The 27,561-nt window shown below is 49.4% G+C and overlaps 1 protein-coding gene across 1 annotated transcript in view; it reads right to left on the bottom strand.

The window, feature by feature from the left end:
* LOC147683102 (disintegrin and metalloproteinase domain-containing protein 28-like) overlaps positions 1 to 27,261 on the bottom strand; it is a 3,314,421-nt gene extending 3,287,160 nt beyond the window's left edge. The window contains exons 1-2 of the mRNA XM_086942499.1: positions 27,173 to 27,261; positions 25,362 to 25,536 (exon numbers count right to left, since the gene is read on the bottom strand). Coding sequence (XP_086798625.1) covers positions 25,362 to 25,536; positions 27,173 to 27,261 — 264 coding nt within the window. The remainder of the gene's footprint in view (positions 1 to 25,361; positions 25,537 to 27,172) is intronic.
* Between the last annotated feature and the right edge of the window lie 300 nt (positions 27,262 to 27,561).

The raw sequence follows: 27,561 nt of genomic DNA, 5'->3' as shown, positions 1-27,561 counted from the left end.
ACACAGAATCGCAGTTCTGGTGTGGCAGCGGGTGCTGCAGCCTTCAGGACCAAGACCACGCGGCTGGCCCATGGACTGCTGGATGGCTCAACCACCCCTAACGCCAACATCTTCAAGACCTCCTCTTTGTTTCTGGCTTTGACCCGGTCAGCCAACCTGCAAATCTTATGTTTCACAGGGGGCTGTCAACAGTGTACACTTCGTGGGTACACCAGTGAGTAACACCTGGGGTCAAGGAGAACAGTGAGGCAAACTGTCCCAGCAACTGGTGACAATTGCTCTGTTGCTCAGCGGTCAGGGTCTGCTCAAATCCCCCTCTTGGGCAGACAGGAGGTCCGGGAGAGGCTCCCTCTCCACTTCCTCCCCATCGGCCGTCGCCAAGAGTATGCTCACTTCAACCCTCTCGAAGTGGGGCTTGAGGCGGTTCACGTGGAGGACCCGTAAAGGGTTCCAGCGAGCCTGCAAATCCACCAGGTAGGTGACTTAATTTTTGCACTCCACCACCTCAAAGGACCAAGTCAACTTGTCCTGCAAGGCCCAAGGTTCCACTGGGGCCATAACCTACACTTTTTGTCCAGGTTGGCATTCTGGTCATACACTTCTTTATTTCTTCCTGGCTGGCCTCGAGGTTCGCCTGAGCGAGTTTCCTGAAGAAGGCAGTTTGGTTTCGGAAGACGAGCATGTAGCTAAACACACCCTGGGGGATTTTCCTGGGAGCGGCCTCCCAGCCTTCTTTCACCAAGCTTAGAAGTCCTTGCATGGGGTGACCATACTGAAGCTCCAAGGGTCTGAACCTGAGAGACTTCTGGGGTACCTTCCGGTAATCAAAGAGAAGGCATGGTAAGAGGACGTCCAACTTACGCCTCATGGGTTCGGTGAGACCCTTGATCATGCCCTTCAAGGTCTAGTTGTACCTTTCCACCAGACCGTTACCTTGTGGGTGGTAAGGGGTGGTGAACTTATAAGTAACACCCCAGTCCTTCTACAAGGATGTCAGATACTTCGAGATGAAGTTGGTCCCCCTGTCAGAAACCACCTCTCTGGGGAACCCCACATGGGAAAATATTCCTATTAATGCCCGTCCCACCACTGGTGCTGTCGTTGTCCTGAGATGTAATTGCCTCCAGGTACTGGTTGGGATGGTCCACCAAGACCAGGATGTACCTGTTGCCCATGGCTGTCTTGGGATTGAGTGGCCCCACAATGTCCATCCCTACCCTTTCTAAGGGTGTCCCAACAACGGGGAAAAGTAGGAGAGGAGCTTTGACCTTCCGCCCACTCTTGCCACTTGCCTGGCAAGTTTGGCAGGACCGACAATGCACATCCGACTGCCTTTGCATTTGAGGACAGAAAAAGTAGATGACAAGCCTGTAAAAGGTCTTGTCCTGCCCCAAATGTCCTGCCAAAGGCACGTCATGAGCCAGAACCAAAAGGAAGTACCAGAAGCGCTGGGGTATCACCAGCACACGGGCTGACACAGGTTCCGTGACCTTAGGCTCGCTGTACAGGAGATCATTCTGCCAGTAGATTCAATGTGACCCGGACTGATCATCAATCGACTGGGCTGCGGCCTGCCACCACAGACCCTCCAGAGAAGGGCACTCTTTCTGCTCCTAGCAGAACTCCTCCCTGGTGGGACCCCCTTCTTCCTGTTACCCTGTAGGCGCCAGGGTGTCCCCCTCAAGGTTCGCCTCCTCCCGGGCCGTGGGAACTTCGGAGGTCGGTTTCCCGCGCCCCTGCCTTTTCTGGCAGGGACCTGGGCCACTTTTTCAGGCTCCTGGTCCCTCTGATCACCCTCTCTGGCCACCATGGACCGAGTGGGCACAAATGCCCACTCTGGCAACCCAAGCATCTCCAAGTGGGACCTGAGCTCAACATCGTTCCACAAGGACTGCTCCAGGTTGTTACTGAGCAGACAATCGACAGGCATGGAAGGGCACACAACTACCCTCAAAGGACCTGAGAACCCCCCACTCGAAGGGAACCTGTGCCACCAGACACTGGTGCTCTGAATTGTCAACTGCAATTACTTTGTGGAATGCCCCGGGGACTACCTGCTTCTCAGAGACCAGGTGACACCGAACTGAGGTCACCCTGGCTCTAGTATCCCTGAGAGCCTCTACCCTTTTCCCATTGAAGGTCACCCAGGTGCTCTATTTATTTGTGTATGGTGTGCTCCACCACCTCAAAGGGCCTAGTCCACTTGTCCTGCAAGGCACAAGGTTCCACTGGGGCCATAACCCACACTTATTGTCGAGGTTGAAACTCGACCAGAGTTGCATTCTGGTCATACCACTCCTTAATTTCTTCCTGGCTGGCCTCTATGTTCGCCTGTGCGAGTTTCCTGCAGTGGGCAGTTTGGTTTCGGAAGGCCAGCATGTAGCTAAACACATCCTGGGGGGTTTTCCTGGGAGCAGCCTCCCAGCTTTCCTTCACCAAGCTTAGAAGTCCTCGCATGGGGTGACCGTACAGAAGCTCAAAGTGACTGAACCCGAGAGACTTCTGCAGTACGTCCCGGTATGCAAAGAGAAGGCATGGTAAGAGGACGTCCCACTTACGCCTCATGGGTTCGGTGAGACCATTGATCATGACCTTCAAGGTCTGGTTGAACCTTTCCACCAGATCGTTACCCCTTGGGGTGGTAAGGGGTAGTGAACTTGAAACACTACACTTCTTCCACAGGGATGTGATATACTTCGAGACAAAGTTTGTCTCCCTGCCAGAAACCACCTCTCTGGGGAACTCCACACGGGAAAAGATCCCCGTTAACGCCCGTCCCACCACTGGTGCTGTCATAGTCCGAGAGGGATTGCCTCCGGGTACTGGGTGGCATGGTCCACCAGGACCAGGATGTACCTGTTGCCCATGGGTGTCTTGGGATGAAGTGGCCCCCCCCAATGTCCATCCCTACCCTTTTAAAGGGAGTCCCAACAACGGGAAACAGTTGGAGAGGAGCTTTGACCTTCCCCCTACTCTTGCCACTTGCCTGGCAAGTTTGGCAATACCGACAATGCACATCCGACTGCCTTTGCATTTGAGGTCAGAAGAAGTGGGTGACAAACCTGTCAAAGGTCTTGTCCTGCCCCAAATGTCCTGCCAAAGGCACGTCATGAGCCAGACCCAGTAGGAAGGTCCGGATGCGCTGGGGTATCACCAGCACACGGGCTGACCCATGTTCCGTGACCTTAGGCTCGCTGTACAGGAGATCATTCTCCCAGTAGATCCAATGTGACCTGGACTGATCATCAGTCACCTGGACTGCAGACTGCTGCCACAGACCCTCCAGAGAAGGGCACACTTTCTGCCCCTGGCAGAATTCCTCCCTGGTGGGACCCCCTTCTTGCTACCAATGGGTCAGCTCAAAGATGTTCTCCAGTTCGGCTACCTGTTACCTTGTAGGCACGGGGCATCCCCTCCAAGGTCCGCCTCCTTCTGTGCCGTGGGAACTTCAGGACCGGTTTATTGCGCCCCGGCCCTTTCTCTTGGCAGGGACCTGGACCCTATGTTTCAGGCTCCAGGGTCCCTCTGATTACCCTCTCTGGCCGCCATGGACAAAGTGGGCACGCATGCCCACTCTGGCAACCCAAGCATCTCCAAGTGGGTCCTGAGCCCAACATCCTTCCACAAGGACTTCTCCAGGTTGTTACCGAGCAGACAATCGACAGGCATGGAAGGGCACACAACTACCCTCAAAGGACCTGCGCTACCAGCGCTCTGAATTGTCGACTGCAATTACTTGGTAAAATGCCTCGAGGACTATCTGCCTCTCAGGGACCAGGTGACACCGAACTGAGGTCACAGTGGCTCCAGTATCCCTGAGAGCCTCTACCCTTTTCCCATTGATGGTCACCCAGGTGCTTTATTTCTTTGTGTTAGGGGGCACCTGCGCCCCTGGAACAATCTCACTGTCCCCTAGTAAGAAGAGGGTAATTTCTGCGGGGGTCCCCACCCTCCTGTAGGTTATCCTCCCCAAGCACTACAGCTAGGACTGCCCACCAGCGTGTGGTTATGCCCCCTTGGAGCACATTGGGCCCCCTTCATGTGCCCCACCTGGTCACATGCAAAACATTTATGGGGGCCGGTCTCAGCAGGCTTGCCTATCGAGGCCCCTTGCATCTTATCTCCGGGGGATGGGAACCTTTTACCCTGGGGGTTATTTTGGGGCTCTTTAGAGAACTCCTGTGTTTTACCCTTGTCCCCCCACCTATCAGCTAGGGACCCTGCCCACCTTTGGCTGAGTCTCCCCCAAACGCTTTCTTGTAGACCCCTGTATTCACCAAGCAGTCTGCCTCGATAGCAAGCTTCCTGGAACCTTCTAAGGGGTTCACTGATACACCTGGTCCTTTCAAAACCAACAAAGAAGAAATGGGCACGGAAGTTGTAATATAAAAACAATGAATTTATTAACCTCACATGAGGGAGACTGTGTCATACGGTTCCCTCAGACCACTGTAGGAGCCAGTCTAAAGAGTACAGAGAACAGGGGAGTTATATATGCATAGGTTACATAGTCAGCATGGTCCTGGCACATACAAGCATGCTTATTCACTAATAAGAGTATACAACATTTGCTTGCTCAACAAAGTGGGAAGGGAGACTAAATTGAGCACACCAGTAAGAATAGCCTGACAGTTCTATTCTAGGAGCAGGTGCATTCTACTACCTAGGCCTTTCTGAGCATGTACAAGGCTCTGGAAGAGGGAGAAAGCACATGGCAAACACATGGCTAACTAAGATGGCTGCCAAGTACAAAATGGCTTTCAGCTCATGCTAACAGCAATCCAGCAATCCAGCAATCTTTAACAGATGGTCCTTGTAGCATGAGCTAAAGACATTCCTATGATCTGGTAGGAACATAGAAAATATTTTGCACATTTATTCTCATAAATTCATCAATATCCTAATCCATTGCTATGTGGGCATTTTTCATTCTAAAAATTTCATTAAGCGGGTATATATAAGGTATAAGCAGGAGTGCAAAGGGAACAGTGACTATAATGACTATTATCACAGACAGAATTATCAATATTTTTCCAGCCCTAAGCAAAAAGCAAACCCTAGAACCATCTATTCTAATTCTATGTAAAAACATTTTCAATAGACTTTTCCAGTGGTCCTTTTATGAGGGCTAGAGTATCAATTTTTTTAGTCAATGAAAGGTCAAAGTCACATTTGTTAACTGCTCAGAAGAATGTTTTTCTTGCAGAAAAAAACATTATTGCTAATGCGAATAATAAAGCAGTCAGACATATTATTACAAAAACAATCCTGGCTCCAGGGGACCAGGAGACCACACAGGGACATAGGAATTAGGATGTAGAGCCGCCTCAAAAATGGGACGACTAAAGGGGTACATTACTAACAAAAAGAAGTCCTTTGGGAAGTTGAAGCTGCTGTACAACCAGCCAGAGGCGGGTCTTCTCCCTGTGTCCATTTGAGCCTCACAGGCAGGCTCTTGTCATTCCCAAGGTGGAGCTGCACAACTTGTAACTCAATCACGGCCCAGTTTAAGAAGGAAAAGTCTTTCAACAATCCTGTTCAGTGTCTCAGGCAGTGCACTAGTTTTCTTCACTTCAATCGAACAGGCACCAAGGGCACAGCACCTATACCCTAAACTCAAGTCCTTCCCTAACTCCTGTATTGCTCTGCTGGCGCACTGCTCTTTTGTTGGGGCCACAGATTGTATCCAGTGTGCCCAGGCACCTCTCGATCAACAAACAAAGGTGAAAACTTGTATTCACTTTGGGACCAGGATTCAGGGGCCTAATGCTAGGATCCCTGAAGCAACCCTTGTTTCAAAAGGGGTCACCTCAAGCAAAAACCTCCTTGCCGTTCTGGTTAGTCTGTGACTCTCAGCTGGGCATCAAAAACGTGATCCACAACTTCTCCTTTCTGATTTGTGACCCTGTAGCCCAAGACAGTGGCAGGGGTACACACTTCACATCCCAGTGCTTCCGCCTTCACTGAGGTCCTAGTTGGCAGCAACGCCTGTGCTGGTTACCTTCATCTTGGCTTCGAGCTGGACTGGTGCTGACTCCCCAGGCTGGATCTGATGTCTGGGCCCCTCTGGCAATGGTTGTAAGGCAGCAAATATCTATTGGTGGACAGAACAAAAGGTCTTTAGATAAGGCATAGAAATAATCTATCAACAAAGAGTTCCTAGTCTTGGGGTGCCCCATATATTAGCAAGGCACCCAATAACCGCTTTCATCTATCTGAGGTTTAAAAAAAAACCTGGACCTGTTACACTATTTGAAGCAGCTAAGGAAGTCTGTGTTCATTCACTAAATTCTGAGGAAAATAGAAAAACATTACAGACATACTCTAAATCCTTACATCTGTGTATTTCTATATCATTCATCTAAAGAAACCTCAAGAAAAAAGGAAATGTTCTACACTTTTACTCGTAGACTTTACATTATTTGTACAGGACTGCAGAGACTTTTAAAATTATTTCTCTTAATAAAAGCACCTATATTGTACGTTTAGGACCATGCTCTCATGTTATAGGCGAAGCAGAAAAATCTAAAACTGCTAATTTAACAGGGATTCCTATTACATAAAGAACTAAAAAATCTTCAACATAGTGGGTACATAGATTTCTCCAGCAGAACATGTTATGACACACAAACTCCTATAGAGCAATATTTGTTTTTCAAAAATGTTTGCTGAGGATCACATGGGCGTTTTTCTTGCATTCTACTTTTTACGGTCCAAACTATGCAACATCAACTCTAATAAGGACTGTCAGCTTATTTACACAGACTAGCTAATAAAAAAACTAGCAATGCCCTTGCAAAGCTGTATATAGCATGCAAATAACATAAACAATAATGGTGTTGTCACCTCAGATTTTAGAACAAAAACTACCCTCATCTAGTTCCACTCAAAGGTCAAATAAGGGAACAGCAATCTAGACTACTCATCCTTTCATAATTTCATCAGACAGGATGGGCAGTAACATAGGATATTTATGTATTCATTTTAATAATGCTAACAATTTTTAAAACAGTATTACTACATATCCAATTGAATGTCTCATGGCCATTTCCTAGACAATTTCGACAGGCTCAAAAGAGAGTGAGAAATAAAGAGAGAAAACATACGTTTGCCTACACTTAATTTGCAGAGGAGCTAACCTCCTTTCCCCATTTCGACAGTAGGTCCACGTTTTGGGTGTCATTTGAAGAAATAGAAACCTTCTAAAGGGTTCACTGATACACCTGGTCCTTTTAAATCTACAAAGAAGAAATTGGCATGGAGTCTGTAATATAAAAACAATGCATGTATTAACCTCACATGAGGGAGACTGTGTCATACGGTACCCTCAGGCCGCTGTAGGAGCCAGTCTAAGGCGTACAGAGAACAGGGGCCTTATATATGCATAGGTTACAAAGTCAGCAAAAAACCAAGGGGAGGTCCTGGCACATACATGCATGCCTATTCACTAATATGGGTATACAAAATTTGCTTGCTCAACAAAGTGGGATGGGAGACTAAACTGAGCACATTAGTAAGAATAGCCTGACAGTTCTATACTAGAAGCAGGTGCAGTCTACTAGCTAGGCCTTTCTGTGCATGTGCAAGGCTCTGGAAGAGGGAGAAAGCACATGGCAAGCAGATGGCTAATTAAGATGGCTGCCAAGTACAAAATGGCTTTCAATTCATGGTAACAGCGATTCCTGCAATCTGCAACACTGGGGCCAGTCGGCTTACTATCAACTAGGTGCTGGTGTAGATCTGCAAAACGAACAAGTTACTTACCTTCGGTAACAATATATCTGTAAGAAACATTAGTTAGTTAGATTCCTTACCTTAGAACAGAGGTCTTTAAACTTTTGGATGCCGAGACCCCCCTGTGAACATTTTCAGGCGTAAGGACCCCCTCCTGACAAACATTTCTAAACCCTTTTTGGGTGACAAGAGTACTCAAGTGACTGCACAGTGAGCGATGAAACAGTGTGAGAGTAGGGTAAAAGGAGTGACTGCAGGGTGAGTGAGGTGACCATATGAATTTGGGGTCGGCTGTAAGTGCAGAGTGGGGCGAATTAATGCATGGTTAGTGATGGCCTTGTTTGAGTGAGCTACAGATTGAGCAGTGAGGGGGGACAGGTGAGTGAAGTGTCACATGAGTTCATGGTGAGTAGTGTGCTCATGTGACTGCAGGGTGAGGTACAGGGTGAACAAACCAAGTGCATTGTTAGTGCAGAGTGATCACTGTGAGTGCAGGGTGAGCGGGTGAATGTTGTGAGTGCATGGTGATCAGTGTGAGTGCATTGTGATCACTGTGAGTGAAGGGTGAGCGGGTGAATGGTGTGAGTGCATGGTGATCTGTATGAGTGCATTGGATCACTGTGAGTGCAGGGTGAGCGGGTGAATGTTGTGAGTGCATGGTGATCAGTTTGAGTGCAGGGTGAGTGGGTGATCAGTGTGAGTGCATTGTGATCACTTTGAGTGCAGGGTGAGCGGGTGATTGGTGTGAGTGCATGGTGATCAGTGGGAGTGCATGGTGATCAGTGGGAGTGGAGGGTGAGCGGGTGAATGGTGAGAGTGCATGGTGATCAGTTTGAGTGCATTGTGATTGCTGTGAGTGCATGGTGATCAGTGTGAGTGCATTGTGATCAGTGTGAGTGCATTGTGATCAGTGTGAGAGCATTGTGATCGCTGTAAGTGCATTGTGATCACTATTAGTGCATGGTGATCAGTTTGAGTGCAGGGCGAGCGTGAAAGTGAAGGCGAGAATGAGGAGTGAGTTGTCTGAATGCAGGGTGCATTCCCAGAAACCTGAAGCATAGGGTTTCAGATATAAGTTAAACCATTGCTATAATGGCATTAAACAGGGATCGAGGGTAGAGGAAATAAATAATGTGCTGATATAGCTCATTATTTTGATGGCCCAGAAATAAGCAGTCACCAAAAGCTGTATTTTTAGCACTTATCTGTGAATCCTTAGAACAGAAAATATAAATAGAAAGCACTTTTAATTGTGTTCTAGGGCTGCCTCAAAGATCCATGACTGATAATTAAAGAGAACAAAGACAGAAAAGTCACATAGCTAATTAATACATACTTTATTTATAACTCTATTTAGTGTCAAGAGCAGGTCTCTGAGGGCTCTTTAAACAATACACGGCAGGCATTTTTCTTTTGGCTACCCAACTTTATTTTTCTTTTCATTAAATGCATTCTCACACTACAGCAGTAAGTGTAAAAATACAAACGTAAGGAATAGGCAGAGTGGGGGCCCAGGGGGACTGGAACCATTAAAAAAACTAAGCCTAGGTAACCAGTTAACAAAGGCATGTAAATATGCAAATGGTCTTTAAAGACCTGTGAAAAGCTCAGGCGGCCGGAGATAAGACTCCAGACACCTCCCAGCCGAGCCCCCAGCAGCGCGAGCTGCACTGCAGCAGCCTGGGCTGAGAGACACTACGGGGAAGGAGGGGGCTGAAGCTATGGGCCTGGGCCGAAGTGTGAAGGGAATGCGCAATCCCCTTCCTATTACTCCACGGCCCCCCTGGGGGTCGCGCCCCACAGTTTGAAGACCCCTGCCTTAGAATAACCCCCAGGCATCAGACTGGATCCGGAAGATTTTGCGTAGCAGTACCCTTGCGGGTCGGTAGTCATTGTCTGCGGCTCCGCGTCCGTCGTTGGCGTCGTGATGACGTCGTCGGAGTACTTAGACGCCGCCCTCGCTCGCTGACGTCAGTTCTTATACACAGCTTTTCTGCGCCAGAAACACAGAGCCATGATAAAAACCGACACTGGTGCCAAGAAACTAGGGCCCTGAAAGGGATGACCTTAACCCTAGATATCAGTTCGCAGAACGGGGAAGACGGGTAGGGCGATAAGGAATCTAACTAACTAATGTTTCTTACAGATATATTGTTACCGAAGGTAAGTAACTTGTTCATCTGAAAGAAACACGTTAGTTAGATTCCTTACCTTGGAATAGATACCCCAGCAATACCAACCCCGGTGGTGGGTCTGCGAACCAAGATCACACCAGAAAGTCCTGGAGAACGGAACGGCCAAAGAAGCCATCTCTTCGCACTTGGCTGTCCAGGCAGTAGTGTCTTGCGAACGTGTGCAGCGAGGTCCACGTAGCTGCCTGACAGATGTCCATCAAGGGGACTCCCCGACCCAGGGAAGTATTAGCCGCCTTGGCCCGAGTGGAATGGGCCCTCAGCCCAACTGGAGGCTCCTTCCTCGCCAAAGAGTAGCACATTTTGATGTACAAGACGACCCACCGAGAGATGGTTTGTTTGTGCACCGCCCGACCCTTCTTAGCGCCCACGTAACCAACAAAGTGTTGGTCATCCACCCGGAACTAACGTGTGGATCCAGATAATATGAGAGCACACGTTTTAGTTCCAGATGGTGGAGCCTCTCTTCCTCTTTTGACGGATGCGGAGGCGGAAAGAAGGTGGGCAAGGTGATGGACTGCTCGATGTGGAAGGCTGTGACTACCTTGGGCAGGAAAGAGGGTCGCGTCCGCAACACAACTTGGTACCGATGGACCGAAAGGAAAGGAGGTTGTGAAGAAAGGGCCTGGAGCTCACCCACTAACCTGGCAGAGGTGTTGGCAACCAGGAATGCAGTCTTAAGAGTGAGAAGATGAAGAGGACAGTTATGACGTGGCTCAAAAGGAGCGCACATCAGATAAGTTAGAACAAGGTTCAAGTCCCACTGTGGCATCACGAAAGGAACAGGAGGAAACATATGAGTGATGCCCTTCAGGAACCTATTTACAACGGGGGACTTGAACAAAGAGGGCTGATCAGGTAACCTTAAGAAGGCAGAAATGGCAGAAAGGTAGCCCATGATACTCCCCGAGGCAGAGCTCTGCTGGGCAAGAGAAAGAAGAAAGAGGAGAACCTCAGAAAGAGGGGCAGAGAGGGGATCCACAGCCTTTGCTGTGCACCATGAAACAAATGTGTTCCACCTGCAGGCGTATACCAATTTTGTGGAGGGACGCCTGGCTGCCAGAATGACCTCACAGACTTCACGAGGCAAGTCAAATGGCCTCAACTATCGCCACTCAATCTCCACGCATGGAGGTGGAGACATGACAGATTCGGGTGGAGGACCGTCCCCTGCTGCTGCGACAGAAGGTCCTCCTGAAGAATCGGGGGATCAACTGACATGCTGAGTAGCTCAGGATACCAGTATCTTTGTGCCCAGTCCGGAGCCACAAGGATGACTTGGGCTCGGTCGCGCCTGATCTTCTTCAGTACTCTGGGCAGAAGTGGTATAGGCGGGAAGGCGTACAACAGACCACAACTCCACTCGCGACGAAAAGAGTCGCCAATCGAGTGCCGCCTTAGAAATTCCAACGCGCGGAACTGATGACATTGCGCGTTCTCTTCTGTGGCGAATAGAACTGTCAGGTTCGCAGTGGCATCGCGCCTACCGCAATGGGAAAACTACATTTCCCATGAGCAGGCGGGGTCGCGCAGGAAGCATAACTCTGGTCCCAACGCGCTTCCTGTTGCGCGTTATTCTGGATTCCTTGCAGCCTTCGGCGTGAGAGCGGACGCTCTGCACGCCAGCCACATCTTGATTCCTGAGGGCTCTCACTCCCCTTGGGCCCATGGGGAGATCTTCCGCGTTCCTGTCCAGGCTAGTGACAGATTCAGCGCCAGCCCGCAGGTACTGTTGTTCCTTTTCCCAGGCCGCTTCCGCGGTCAGCTGTTCGTTTCCCTGTCTTCGAGGGGCTCGGAGACATGCTTCATTATTCTTGGCAGATCTTTGCACGGTAAATACGGATTTGGTCATTTGGAGGTGGCGGAACACAGTGGCGGTCGAAACCACGTGTTACCGTACACTCGGTAATTTCCTTGAAACTGTCATAGCGGGGCGCTGTAGTGAGGACAACTACGCGTCTCCGTTATATGCTGCATATATATGTGGAAATAAGGATCAGGGCGTGTAGTGAGGAAACTACAGATTTCCCCTGGTCTTATTTGTACTGGCTTCCAGTGGGTGTATTGTTGACAGAATTCAGTGGTGGTCGCAACTACGTTTTTCTGTTTTGCATTTTCCATGTACACACCTTGGGGTTGTTATATAGAGAGCGGAGTGTTGTAGTTTTTGCTTCCTACACACTACCGTATCCTTATTTACTTTGTGGGGGATTATCTTTACTTTCAGTGGATACAATTGGACCCCCCTTGTACATTGAGTCCTCTGACAAATTCTGTGGTATGTTGTGAGTGTTGGGTTAAGTGTCTCAGTACGGTGTGTGTGTGTATGTTAAGGCAGGACTGTGTTCATTTACCATCTATCTATGTGTTCCTTAGGCCTTCCTCACAGATTATGGCAGAAGGATTGTAGATGTTTTCTAACCAAGGTCGGGTTTTCTTTCAGCCCAGGTACTTATTCATGTGCATGCTTTATTAGTGAGACTATATGAGAGTAGTACTTCATGCTAGTAAGCACTTGACTGAAATCTGTCTTGTCTTCTGTTACAGGCGTCCTTTCCCTGCTGACCCTACCTTTACCCATCCCACATTTTTTATTTTAGTTTGTTATTTTTCTCTCTCGCCTAATGGCTCGAACACCCTGTGTTTATACTTCAGGGTGTTGGTGACATTTGGAGGTGGAACCATATTTGCACCGGCTGAATCCCGCGGAGTAACCCTGACAAGATCTAACCAAGGCACTCCCCAGTGCTGAAAGAGACCGTGCGCCACGTCCGAGTTCAGACGCCATTCGTGATCCATCATGCACCGACGGCTGAGTTTGTCCGCCCTGGCATTCAGGGAACCTGCCAGGTGTTGAACCACCAGGGTCACGCCCTGATGTTCCAGCCACTGCCAGAGGCGCAGAGCCTCCTGGCAGAGGGTCCACGACCCCATCCCGCCCTGTTTGTTGGCGTACCAAATGGCGGTGGTGTTGTCCGTGAACATCTGCACTACACTCCCCCGGACAGAGGGGAGGAATGCTTTCAGTGCAAGATGGAACGCCCGCAGCTCCAGAAGGTTGATGTGGAGCCGGGACTCCGCCGGAGACCAGAGGCCTCTGATCTCCGCCTCTCCCATGTGGCCCCCCTAGCCCAGGAGGGACGCATCCATCACAACTACGTGCTCCGGTTCGGGAAGGGAGAGGGATCTGCCACTAACCCAATCGCGGTCCGTGAGCCACCACTGCAACTGTCTCGCAGTGCCCTCCGAGATCCGGACATGGTAGGACAGGTTGCCCTGATGCTAGGCCCACTGAAACTTCAGGTCCCACTGCAGAGCCCGCATCCGCCACCTGGCGTGATGCACCAGAAGGATGCAGGAGGCCATCAGCCCCAGAAGCTACAGCGTCAATCTGACTGAGACCTGGGATAAAGGCTGAAAGATCGGATTCAGAGCCTGAATATCCCGAACCCGCTGTTCCGGAGGATAGACCCGAAACTGCGCCGAATCCAGAACCGCTCCGATGAAGAGGAGCCCCTGAGAGGGACACAGGTGTGACTTCGGCACGTTGATGGAAAACCCCAGCAAGTGCAGGAGGTCGGCCGTAGTCTGAAGGCGGTTGACAACTGTCTGGAGTGAGCCCGCCTTCAGCAACCAGTCGTCGAGGTAGGGGAAGACTGACACCCCTAACCTGCGCAGATGAGCTGCGACCACCACCATCACTTTCGTGAACACCCGTGGGGAGCTGGTAAGGCCAGAGGGGAGCACAGTGAACTGAAAGTGCTCGTGGCCTACCGTGAACCGCAAGTAACGCCGGTGGGCCAGCAGGACGGGGATGTGGAAATAAGCGTCCTGCAAGTCCAGCGCTACCATCCAGTCTCCGGTGTCCAGGGCAGCTAAGACCTGAGCCAGAGTCAGCATCTTGAACTTCTCCTTCCGGAGGAAGCCGTTGACGTTCTGTAGGTCCAAGATAGGGCGTAGGCCCCCTTTGCCCTTCTTGGGAACCAAAAAGTAGTGGGAATAGCAACCACACCCTACTTCTGGCCCAGTAACGCACTCGATGGCCCCTTTGGCCAAGAGGGCCGACACTTCCTCTTGTAGAAGTTGCAAGTGATCCCCCGACACACGGTGGTACTGCGGTGGCATGGCTGGAGGGGTCGCTCGAAGGGGAGGGAGTAGCCCCTTCGGACGATTTGCAGCACCTACCTGTCCGAAGTGATGGTACTTCAGTGAAGGAGGTGATGGCGGACCCTGCCCCCCCACTGGCATCAAATGGGCCTGAAAGCTCAGACTAGGAGGGCTTTGAGGCGAATGCTGAGGGAGTAGATGTTGACCGGCCGCGCCATTGTCCCCTGGCACCGCATCGGCGGTTACCACGTCCGCCGCCGCACTGGATGTTAGACTGCGGCACGTGGCTAGCAGGATGTGAAGGAGCACCCCTTCCTTGGCCACGAAGGGAGCGAAAGGCAGACTGCTGCTGATGCTGCCCCGAGAGGCCCAAGGACTTGGCCGTAGCCCTGGAGTCCTTGAATAGGCGCATGATCTGCCTTGCCCCCAAAGAGGTGGCTGCCATCAAACGGCATGTCTATGAGGGTGTTCTGGACATTGGCCGAAAAGTTGGCAGACCTCAGCCAGGTGTGGCGGCGAACCACCACCGTCGTTGACATCGCCCTGCCCAGCGAGTCCGTGGTATCCAGCCCACATCGTATAGAATACCGAGCTGCGTCTTGTCCCTCCGCGAGTGCTTGAGCGAGTTTTGACCGGGTCCCCTCCGGACACTCTGGCAGCACGGCCGCAACCGTATCCCACAGAGAGTGGGTATAACGGCCCAAGAGGGAAGCGATGTTGACTGACCGTAGTCCGCTGCTAAGGGAGAACAGCTTTTTATCAAACTGATCACACCTTTTGGATTCCCGATCAGGGAGTGCAGTTGGGAATGCGGATTGGGAAGTAGAGGCCTGGATAACCAGACTCTCGGTGGTGGGGTGGGTGGACAGGAAGCTAGGGTCGCCCGGAGCTGGGCGGTGGCACCTGATGATGATCCTATCTACAGGGAGGCCTGTAGCAGGCCTGGACCAGGTGCCCAACAGGACATCCATGAGAGCCTCATTAAACGGCAGTAAAGGCTCCGGAGCGCCAGTCAGCGGTTTAAGGACCTCAGTGAGGATGTTAGACCTCAAAGTAGCGACGGGGAGCGTAAGCGACAAGGCCTTGGCTCCCTGCGTCAGCACCACACTAAAAGCAGCCCCCTCCTCCGTAGCCACGGTAGGAGGGGAGACAAAGCCAGTGTCAGGGGAGGTATCAAGACCACTGGCCTCCCCTAGCTCCTCTGTCCAGTCCTGGAAGGACTGACACTCACGTGTCATAGGCTCCTCACACCCCTCTGAATCCCCTTCGTCCTCCATCTCCTGAAACTCAGGGTCAAAGAATGGAGCTGGATCAAAGAAGAAATGCTCTTCAGCCGGCGTCGACGCCGGTCCGACACCGGATCCGGACCGAGAGAGGGATCAGGGACGGCGTCGTGCGGGGACAGGGCCGGGGATGACACCCTGGGGGCCGGAGCTGGCGGGGTCGTGAGGTCAACCAGCGGCGACCCGCATCGGGAACCGGATCCAGCGGGAGCCTGGGGCGTCGGGACCGAAGTCGCCGATGGCGCCGGGGCCGAAGCACCCGGCCCGCCTGGACTCCCAGTCGGGGCCACTGGGCCTGGAGGCACCATGGGACCCAATGGAGGAGGGAGGGACCTCATGGCCATGAGGAAGGCCTCAAACTCCTCCGGCGTCGCGTTCAGCCCAGGGTCCGGCAAGTATGGAGCTGGCCACGCCGCCTGTGGCTCCAGCGGAGCCGGTGTCGCCCGAACCCACGGCCGCATCGCGCGAGCGTCAGGGGGAGTCAGAAGAGCGATGGCACCTCTTTGACTTCTTGTGCCTCTTACCTGAGGACTTGGAGACCGACGAATGGTGTCGACTCGTCGAGCTTCGATGACTGTGGCCCAGCGACCGGTCCCTCGACCCCCTTCTGGACCGGGACCTCAAGCGGCGCGGGCCCGACTGCCGGAGCACAAGGCACTTGCGGGACCGCTCCCGCCTAGCCTTTGACGCCAAGGCCCGGCCGTCGGGGCACGACCGGTTGTCGTGGTCGGCCCCAAGGCAATACAGGCACCGGCGGTGGGGATCGGTTGCAGTCGGTACAGGGCTTGACCCTACCGGCACCGACAGTCGTGAAGACTCGAGAACAGATCAAAAAGATCAAAAAGTTTTAGTCAAAAGTGACTAAGGTACTGCTTTCTCCGGACCTGCGCAAGCTGGCGCGGAAAAAGAAGATCTGACGTCAGCGCTCGAGGGCGGCGTCTAAGTACTACGAAGACGGCATCTCGGTGCCAACGACGCCGGACGCGGAGCCGCAGATGACGCCTACCGAAGCGCAAGGGTACTGCTACGCATAGTTTTCCGGATCCAGTTTGACACCTGGGGATTATTCTAAGGTAAGAAATCTAACTAACGTGTTTCTTTCAGATATAGACTGGAGAGTTGCTCCCATGCAATCAAATTGTATAGCCCCTGAAAATCTGTCACATTACTGCCTTTTACCCAGCCATCCAGCGATCATAAAACACATCCACACATTCCAACCGTGTGTTGGCATCGGACTTCTTACTGGACCTAAACTGATCCCTGTACTTTTCAGGAGTCAGACCATATTTGGTGAGGAGGGCATCCTTCATGCCTGGATAGGTGAGTTGATACCCTTTACCCAAAGCTATTAAAGTATCCCTCACTTCTTGGGGGAAGAGGGGCCATAATACTGCTCCCCAATTCTCTTCAGGGACCCCATTCATATGGATTGCGGCCTAGTACTCCTGGAACCACCTTTGTATCTTGTCCACTTCTTGAACTCCTTGCCTACATTCTTGGGGATGTGCAGGATTCTGTCTGCCTGCCTTAACGAGTTGCTGCCACCATCGGAACTGGTTCTTTTCTCTCGATCCAGCTCCTTCATTCTGATTGCGTAATCTTATACCATTCTCTTCTCTTTCCGTGGCCAATCTATTTTTTTCTAGTTCTGAGGCTACTTTCCTTGCTTCCCGTTTGTCCTCCAGCTCCTCTGGGGACAGGCCACTGCAGCCTGGCTGGGAGGTTTCCCCCCCTCCCAACAGCACATCCACCCTAGGACTAGGATCCTCCACCTCTCCACTAAGATCACCAGATTGTCCACTGGTGTTTCTGGCTGCTACCCAGGCCCTCAGCGCCTTTTGTAGCTCGTCCTTCCTAGTGAGGCCTCTGACTTGGACTTTTAGGTTTTTGCAAACAGATTTCAATTCTCTAACAGGGTAGAGCTCCAACCTATCCTCCTCAAAGGCAATTTCCATGGATGCAACGGATGATGCTATTGATTCTGGCATGACGAAGTAGAAAGTTCACCTGGCAAGATCACAAAAATCGGTCAAAAAGAAACGGGCTAGTATGTGCTACGTAATGGTCTGCGATGTGGTGGTAGTGCACACCAATCACTGTAAGTTACATGCATACACAAGTCCTATCCTCACCACTGACAACCAATGTTAGAAATGGGATTTCTGGTAGGCCAGGGCAAGGGCCAAATCCAGGCAAAAATCACTCTAGTCAGGATTAGGAAGTTACACTCCTAAAATAACCCCTGCTCACCCCCTTGGTGGCTTGGCACGAGCAGTCAGGCTTATCTTAGAGGCAGTGTGTAAAGCATTTGCACATAACCCACAGAAATACAGTGTACGCACTACAAAAGGACACCACACCAGTTTAGAAAAATATCCAATATTTTTATATAATTAAAACAACACCAAAAACGACAAAAATAATCCACAATACTATAAGTAAAAAAAAAGTATGTTGTTATCAAAATAAATTTCAAACAAAGTTCCTCGATGTTGATAGCTCCATCCGGGCTTCCATGGCATCGTGAAGAACAAATCCAACAGTTCTGGCTGGTCGCGGGCCTGCTACGATGTCGGAAAGACCCGCAAACAGTGCCAGTGGGAAATGCAAGGCGATGAATCCCTTAAAGTCACTCGCGTTGCAGGTCGAGCTCCTCTCTGATGGAATCTGGAGCGCTGGCGTCTTCAGGCGTCGGGTACTGCGGTGTGAAGTGCTGCAGTACGGCATGCGGAGCCCCCAGGTCGCGGTGCAAGCTACGGCACAGTGGCTGCATTGGATGGTGCCATTGGTGAGACCAGTGTCGCAGTGCCAGATGAAGGCGATGCTCGTCACGATGCTAGCAGTTTGCGGTGCAAGCAGCGGCATCATCGTTGCTGAAGCGCTGATGTCGGCTGACAAGCGGGAGTCGATGGTGCCGGTGTCAGTGGGCCAAGGCTGTGGTGCGGAATGAGGGGGTGCTTCGTGTGACTTATGAGCGGTGCCCTTGAACCACGTTGCAAGCAGCGGCATTGATTTCTGCATGGAGTGGCGGTGCGGGAGAGGCCAAGGCGTCCTCGTGAAGCATGGCGGTACGGAGTGCGGTGCCCACAGGTCGCGGTGCAAGCAGCTGCTCGGTGGCAGCATCAACAGGCATCGTCGGTGAGACAAAGGTCACGGTGCGGCGTTGCGGTGGTGCTATCTGCAGTGCCAAGGCTTCAGCATGAAGCAAGGGGGTGCAGAGTGTGGTACCCACAGGTCGTGGTGCAAGCAGCGGCTCGGTGGTGACAGCGACAGGCGTCATCAGTGAGACCAAAGTTGCGGTGCGTTGTTGCAGCTGTGCCCTGTACAGTGCCTTCAGGGCACGGAGTCGACAGTGGCTTCATAGACGTCGTTGAGTTGCTTTCCCTCTGATACAGCATAAAACGCATAGTCCCCGGTGCTGAGGGCAGAAGAGCTTGAAGTCTTTGCTGTTCCTGAGACTTCATGAACAGGGGGAAAGCACTACTTCAAGCCCTTGGAGAGACTCACAAATTAGGTTTCAGAAAGTCCAGGCCTTTCACTGCCCAAGACAGAAGCAGCCACTGCAGGTCAGCCCAGCAAAGCACACAGCAAAGTGATAGTTCCTCCTCACAGCTTCTCCAGCTCTTCTTCTTGGCAGTCTTCTTGATCCAGATGAGTTCTAAAGTTCAGGGTTCAGGGCCCCAGTATTTGTACACAAAACTCCTTTGATCTGGCAGGCAGAGTGTGTCTGTGCCTGGCCAGAACCACTTCGGCCTTTTCTGGTGTGATTTTCTGGCAGGAGGTGGAGACAGCATTGTCAGAGGCAGACCAGGCCCTTTGAGGTGCAACAAATCTCCTCCCTCTTCCCCCATAGCAGCCCAGGTCTATTCAGCCCTTTCCTGACCCACCTAGACTATCTGGAGCCCCTCTGGCTCCACAGTCTTCTGTCATCCACAACCCAGACAGGCAATCCACATTCCAACAGAGGCACACGGGATGACTGAGCAAGGAAATACCTACTTTCTAAAAGTGGTATTTTCAAACACAGAATGTAAAAATCACCTTCATTAAAAGATGCATCTTTACATTCTGATTTCAGGCATAATATACTTCATTTTTCTACCAAATTCCTTGGGCAAGTTATGTTTATAAAATGTTATAAACAAACCTCCCATTCTCTCCTATGGGGAACCGGTAGCTTTGAAATAGTGAAAAACAAAATTGGCTGTAATTCACTATTCGGACAAGCCACACACACCCGGGCATGTCCCACCTTTCACATACACTGCACCCTGCCGACAAGGGTACCTTGGGCCTACCTTAGGGGTTCCTGACATGTAAGAAAAGGGAAGGTTAGGGACAGGCAAGTGTGTGCACTGGCCAAGTCGACATGGCAGTTATAAACTGCGCACAGACTCTGCATTGGCAGGTCTGAGGTACCTTTTCAGGGCTACCCGCGTGGGTGGCACAATCAGTGCTGCGGGCCCACGAGTAGCATTTGATTCACAGGCCACGGCACACTCAGCGCACTTTACTAGGGACTAACAAGTAAATCAAATATCCAATTGTGGAAACACCAATTCATAACACAATTGACACAGAGAGTGCCTGCACTTTACCACTGATCAGCAGTGCGCAAAGTGCGCAGACATGTTACTCCAGCAACAACAGAGTCAAAACCAGGTGGTCAGAAAGCAAAAACTCAGGGGAAACACGCCAAAAGATGCCAAGTCTAACAAGAACGTAGTGCTCTCTTTGTCTCAGGCACTCCTGAATGTAGGGGAAGTTCCATTTCAGATCTCCTCCTGCATGTCTAATGCAGTCCTCCGCAATGGCCAGCCATGTCTTTGGGTTTGAGGCATCCCTCTTCTGGCCAAGGAACATCATACTAATGCCTCTTCTTTTTGGTCCAGCAGTCCAGTGGGTGACAAAAAGGTCACGTAAAGTCCCTCCCTTCTCTGGATGCTCTTTCTCAAGTGGTTGGTCTGTCTGACCGATGCATTTGGGGGAGCAGCAGACATCCTCGTAGGCCCTCTCTTTGTGTACGCATAAAGGTACCATGCTTCTCCTTCTGTGTCTCAATTCAGTCCATGTCAGGGTATACTGGCTAGTTATTTCCTGGTCAGCCCTTCTCCTATGCCGATGGCCGGGTGATGTGTGTGGCTCGGTTAGAGGCCTTCCTCCTAAATATTGCCTGCGCTCATCTCTATTTGGGGCCTGAGCCTTAGCTTCTTTTTCCTGTGGGGAGGAGGAGTTGTTTGCCCTCCTCGTTGGGCTTCTCAGGCAAAAGTTCTCTCTGTCTCCATCCTTAACTCTTGCCATTCCACTAACTATCACTTTGGTTGCCTCCTTTTCTCAGTGCTACATGATATTCTTCTAGGCAATATCTTGGCCTCAACCTCACTCCCTGATGCTTCCTCCATGCTATAGGCCTGCCTGGGTGAAATGAAGTCCACAGCTCCCCCTTTAAAGTCATATTTTGCAAGACTGGCACTCGTTTCTTCTGCTCCACTGGTTGAATCACCTTCCATGTGGGCCGCAAACCTCCCTCTGACCTTATGGTGTGCAGTGGAGCATTCAGGAGTACATGCTCCCTGTTCGGCTTGGACCTGATGGGTCACAACCGATGGATGAGGGGTCGAGCCATAAGGTGTCTTGGTATTCAACTGAGCCAGGGCTGACCGTCCTTGGATGGTTGGCCTGTGATCTTCTTCCCCAACTGGTGGCTTCCTGTCCTAGGGGAGGTCCAGCAGCCTCCTTGACTGGTAGATTGGTGTAAACAAGAGTGGCAGGAACTAGGAAGGCCGACAACAGTGAGAGCACATCCATACCAGTGTATGGTAGAGGAGATGCAGATTCCTTACTTACGGGCTCAGGATAGTCTTGCAGGTTGGGGCCACCTGAAAGATAGACCCCAGTTCTGGAAGGCTCTCTCGCTTGGGCTTCTTATGTCCCATATACCTGGTCTGTATGTGAGTCTTTGTATGCTCTATGGTGTTGGTGTCAAACGTTCCCCTCTAAGGCCAGGGAAATGTGTGTGCCACTCATAGCAGTGGTTCTATAGTTTTTTGCCTGGGTGGGGAACTTCACATTCATGTGGTTTAATGGAGTCTCCAAAATGGATGAGGGAACTTGTTTGTAAGGATTTTGCAAATTTGACTTCAAATGTGACAAATTCTACTTTAATTTTGAAGAAGAGTACGGGGTGGTACCGACAACAATCTACTAGTTGTGAGCTCTATAAAAATCAATGCATTGGAAAAAAGGATATTTAACACTAAACAAAGACAAATGCAATGAAATAGTAACAACCTTTAACAGAACACAATTTGTTAGTTCAGAGCAGTACGGGTTGACTTGTAGCAGTAAATTAGCAAACGTTACATTCTGATCTTGAAAAAATGGTTCTTATTTCAGGGAAACATAGACTTACTTAACATGACATAACATTTAAACAAGCAGCATTTTGCAAAATATAAAAGTACCACAACATCAATAAGGCATGAAATGGAAAAAATCTAAAAGAGACTAAAAGAGAAAAAGGTTGATAGACTAAATGATTACCTTGCCCAAAGAAACCTTAACAGCCCTCCTAAAACCTACATGTTTAGGAGGGGGATGCTCCATGTACTATGCAGAGGTAAGTGAGCTGGATACTCTGTCGCTATCGGCTTGGCAGATAAAGATATCAGAGCTTAGTGTGGAAAAGGGAATAACCTGATAACTATTGGCCCTCCGTGGCCAGACACAAGCTTTGCCTTATTTCACCAACGTCTGATTTTTCCATAACATTCCAAATTAAACTCTATATCATTCCCAGGGGGAGTGCTTACAGACTGCATGATGCCCAGCAGTCCAAGCGCAAACATCCACCATTTCTCTATTTTTAAATCCTCGCAGTGTTCAAAAACCCAGAAGTCTCTAATAAAACTAATTTCACTTTAAAAGAAGATTGAGGTGGTGATTCTATATAAAACAACAAGGATCAGGGGTGTACCCTTGTGTCACGTCCAACTATTGAAGATAAAAAGTAACCCTATATAACACACCAAGGGTTAGGGGAGTACTGTTGTGTCACACTCTACTGTGCAAGCTAAAAGGTAACCCTATATAACACACTAAGTGTTGTGACAGCGGCCTCCAGATGAACCTCCACCCCGTGGATTCAGGGTAACTTCTCCTTAATGATTGCGTCTGCTCACATATTTTATTGGCGCAGATGTGAATCTGTTCAGGTAGGGGTCCTTGTCCTTCTGCAGCAGTCGGACTCAATAAACAAATCTCTCTTGTTTAGCTCATCAAAAGTTGGGTTAAATAAATGCAGCAGCAGGGAGAGTCTCGACCAAATGCGTCTGAGGCTCTCGGTATACAAAGTTGTGGCTGACATTATATATATCTTGTGAGGTACCAAAAAGTAATTTCTGCCTTCCTGGAAAAGCATCTCATACATAAATTTAAAAAAGTTTGGGCAGCTCATAAGAAGGACTCAGATGTCTCTCGACCTCGGGGAAGAGCTAGTGTGGGTCAGTGTGTATGTGTTCAGATGTTTGTCATGAGGAGCGCATGATCACTACGTGTGGTGTGCATTTTGTGTCCTCATTGGTTGAGTGCTTCTATTTACATGTGGTATCTAGCTTAGTGGTATTTTTGGGGATTTTGAGCCTTTGGTCAAAAGTGTTTTTTGGGGCCAATTTCTTCAACCCTGTTTGTGGTGTAATTATCTATCTGTGGGATTGATCAGGGTTTTCCCTGGGCACAAGTATGCCTCTGGGTTTAGAGAGATACCACCAGTGACCAGTCATTTGACAAGCAAGGGTGTGGGTCGCAGGACCTGCCTGACCACGTATTTATGACTCGGGGTTGATTGGGAGGTCACCTTGGCTACATCCGACAGCAATGATACAAGTTCACTGGAGCTTTGTGTGTGAGTAGGTCATGGCATACATCAACATTGTTTTTACTGGTAACAACACTGTCATTCGTGCATGGATTATGGCATACATTGACAGAGTTACTGCTGGTATAGACACTGTTGTGCAGGCATACATTGACATTGCATTTGTGGGTATTGACAATGTTATGCGGGCACAGGTTAGGGCATACATTGACATACGATTTATTGGTATTGCTGTTGCCGGACCTGCACATATCATGGTAGTCATTGCCATCGTATTTACTCATTCCAACACTTACCTGCGGAGTCATGCCACTGAGGACTTAGACACAGACCAGGTTTACAGGAGCTGAGGGAACTAACCTATGCTACATCTGTCTTAAACACGATGGTGCTGGAGGTTGGACATGGGGGTAGCTGACTTACTAGTGGTGCAGTGGAAAATGCTGCTTCAATTTGCAGGATATGGGTCAGCACCATGCATTGGTGGATCACCTATTGGACAACCAGTGTGACCACTTTCAAGATCATTGCTATTGTCTAGTATCATATACCATTTACGGCCAAGCTGTAATTGCTTGTTCTTGACTTGTACATTTGATGTAAACTGATAAAAATGCAAAATATGAAGAAAATGCTGCTAAGGTTAAGTGATCATTAGCAGGTTTATGGAGACCAAGGATAATGAAAATTATATGATTCAGGGCGGTGATGAGGTTTGTGATGACTAAGGAAAGTGTGAAAAAAGTCACACAAGGCCACCATGAGAGACGTACAGAATAAAAGAATTACACACATGGCCAGGCAGGTCCACCATCGGCTTAGTGCCGATTTTGGGAAAAGTGAAAAAAGAAATCATACTGCAATGTTGTGAAGTTCATGAACAGTGAGCCGAGAGGGAATGAGCTCAGAAAAGAACAACCACTAGAAATTGGCATGGGCACCAGCAAGTTATTCTAGGGGCATTTGTAATGCACTGTTCATGAACTCAAGGGGAGAGGTCCGAACCCATCTTGGAGCTGGCATTTTAGTGCCTTGAAGCATAGCTCGATCAATCTTTAGAATGACCAAATACAGTGACATGCAGAGATTTCTGCTGATTGCCACACCCTGGCAAAGAGCTGATGTGCGTCTGGTTTTATACAGCGCAAACCTGCCCCAAAGGTATCAGGCATCAGAGAGCTTTACAAGAGCACCAGTTGCATTACACAAAGACACATTAGGCTTGAGGAGATTAAATGAGTTGCCCAAATCACAGGATGTTGAGCATCATTGTTGAGACTCGAACACTGTACCCCAACTTTGGGATCAACCACTCTTGCCGTTAAGCTACATCCTCTCCCTCTCTCCTACTTATTTAAGATGTTGGGAAACAGAAGCATGGAAAAATAATAAGATACCAATATCTGAATTATGCTGCCCACCACCACAAAAAACATTACATTGCTCAGCAGTTGGGATATCCAAAGAAAAGAACAGCTACAGTAAATGTCTGAATCATAAATTTAAAAGCTTAAATCATGTCAATTGAACATGTTTTATGTATTTCCTCTGTAGCTTGAAATGTCATCAATACCACCAGCTAAACGTAACACCTAATTTACAGACACAAAAGTACATGATGTGCTTTGCAGTAGACACATTAAGCAGAAAAAAATGTACTGGCACATGTTGAGGTCAAGATTTTGTGTCTGGAGTTGCATCATTTGTTTGCCATAAACCGATGCAAACTCTAATTTGTTAAATCTAGTAATGCATTCATGGGTACTTATGATAGACCAGCTAAACATATGTGTTAGGTGTTGAGATCTGATGCAACTTCTTGTGATATCACTTCCTGTGAGATCATGGGTTGTGATGCCACTTCTGTGATGTCACTTCCTATGATGGCATGTGCAATGTCATGCAGTGTGATGTCAGGTGCTATGATGTCACATGCGTACTGCCTAACTTGGTTAGTCCCCCCACTTCTGCTTTTAAGGACTTGTGCACTACCTGTACACATTATGTTACCGGTCTGAATGTTCTACTGATGCATGGTTGGAAATAGACTATATTCAATGGATTCCTGTCTTTTCGGCAAAGCTTGAGGTAATTATTTCTCACAAGCTGCACAATAAGTACCATATATTTCAATACAACATTATGGTATTTAATGGGAGCACTTACTTGAGCGGGATTCCAGTAACGAAAATCAGCCGAGCTTCCTTTCAAAGTCGTGTTCGTTACCCCACAGAATCTTTGTGTACTTTTCAAGTTCCCATAATTGTACAATCCATGCTCCTTATCTGTCGGTTTCAGGGGTGCTATAGCATACTTCTGGCCTCTGTTCATGAAATATCCACTGTGAAACACAATAAATAGAAAATTATAATTTCTTCTTTCAGATGTACTAACTTCTCCAAAAAGAACCACTCCTTCGCAAGATGCTATGACAGCAAACATCAACTTAGTGTGAAACAAGGTAAATCAAGCATCATCACTCATGCAAATGAATTGCAGACACGTTTTTATCACTAACATTATTTCACACATGAGAAGCGTATTATTTCCTCATCCGCCTTCCCAGTCAGCAGTCCTTACTCCATGAGCAAAGGCTCCTGTTACCAGAATAGTCACCAAGCTTAAATTACTCATTTCCATCCCCAACCTACTAGTAATGTTCTATTGGTTTGATCGGATCGGACTGGTTGGCTTATCGGACTGCTGATCGCAGGCGTTGCAACACCCTGATTCTCTGCGGCTGCTACTGCTACCAAAACTGCCCTGCTGCTGTGGTTCTCCCAGGACTTCGTGTCAGACCCAGCCCAAATCCAGCTACAGCTCCAGAACTCTATTTTGAAGTTGAAAGAATTTATTGAGCGCACTAACACCAAGCGGTTTCATGGCGCTATGACTTGACCTAGAAGAGAAAACGTGAAAGTGAGAGTGAAAGTGAAATACAGGAGGTTATTGCAGAGGAAAGGCTAAAGAAAAGAGATGAGTCTTTAAAGCTTTGCGGAAGTCCATGTAGCCAGAGAGTCCAGAAGCAGGGGGCAAGAATGGAAAAACGCAGGCCTCCCTGTTTTTTCCTCTTAAAACGAGGGACCTCCTAAGAGCTTGGGTAGAGGAACGGAGGCTCCTGTTAGGAAAATAGGCCCGGATTTTTGAGTTGACAAACCCAGAAGCAGTGCCTGCAAAGGCCATGAAAGTAAGGCAACCCAACTTAAAAAGAGAACGCTGGGAGATGGGAAGCCAGTGAAGGGATTTGAGTAGAGGGGTTACACGGTGGCACTTAGGGAGCCTATAGATGAGGCGTGCTGCCTGATTCTGGATAAGTTAGAGGCGCTGAAGCTCGTACGCCGGACTCCCTACATAGAGGCTGTTGCCATAGTCCAGGCGGGAGACAATCATGGCCATGATGATGAGCTTAAGTGCATCAACATTAAAAAAACGAGAGATTTTGGGAATGACACGGAGGGACAAGAAGCAGGACGAGACAACGTAACTGATCCGTCTGATCACCCTGACTAGTGTTTTACACCACCACCTGCACAATCGGTGCAGTGTGAGGGTGCCACAGAATGTCCTAGAGTCCCTGCGGTGACTCAGTGACCCAGAGTGAGCCGCCGGGTTGCAGGGTCGTTGTGCAGGATGCCGGCTGAAAGCTGCCCCAGATTTTGAGGGTGTCAAGGTATGGTCGGACAGTTCCAGGATTTTGTGCCTGACATGCAATAAAGGAGACGACAGCAGGCAGCAGTAAATATGTCTTTATTCTCCCCTTTTTCTCCCCTAACTCCTCCTCTTCTGCCCCTTCCTGCCATGCCTGACCCTGACTTCACATGCCAGGTCAGGCATGGCGACACTACATCTCCCCCCCTTTTTATTTAAAGTGTTCCATGATTACTGGCTCAGAGTTCTTTGATGAGCTGGACAGGTCTCCTGATGGTCCTCTGCAGTCGGCGAGAGGGGCATCCCTCTCTTTGCTCTCGACGATTCACTGCAGGTTAGTGTTCTTCTTGATCTTCAGCTTCTCAGCTCGATCCGTCAATGTCCCATTCTGGTTCTTCCATTTGGGTGTATGTTGCATGGTTGAATTTCTTGAAATATGACACATTTTGTGTAGTTCTCTTGGTCTCAGAGGCAGCTGTGATCATAGTTCCAGCCGCCTCGTCACTTGTAGTCGTTGAGTACAGTAACGACTGTCCGCCTTGGTCTTTTGTTCTTGTCTGTCCAACACCCAATCTCCTTCTTGAATGTCGGATGCCTTGGCCCGTCGACAATTGTCTGTGTATTCTTTAATTTTTGCCTTCTTAGTCCTGTTGAGATTCACGAGTGTCATTGATCCAAGGTCGGGGAGTTGGACTGTATGACAATTTCAGCAGTTTGG

The sequence above is a fragment of the Lissotriton vulgaris genome, chromosome 11 (genome assembly GCF_964263255.1).
Source record: "Lissotriton vulgaris chromosome 11, aLisVul1.2, whole genome shotgun sequence".
Taxonomy (NCBI): Eukaryota; Metazoa; Chordata; class Amphibia; order Caudata; family Salamandridae; genus Lissotriton; species Lissotriton vulgaris.
Note: the sequence above shows the minus strand (reverse complement) of the source record. Positions and strands in the feature narration are given on the sequence as shown.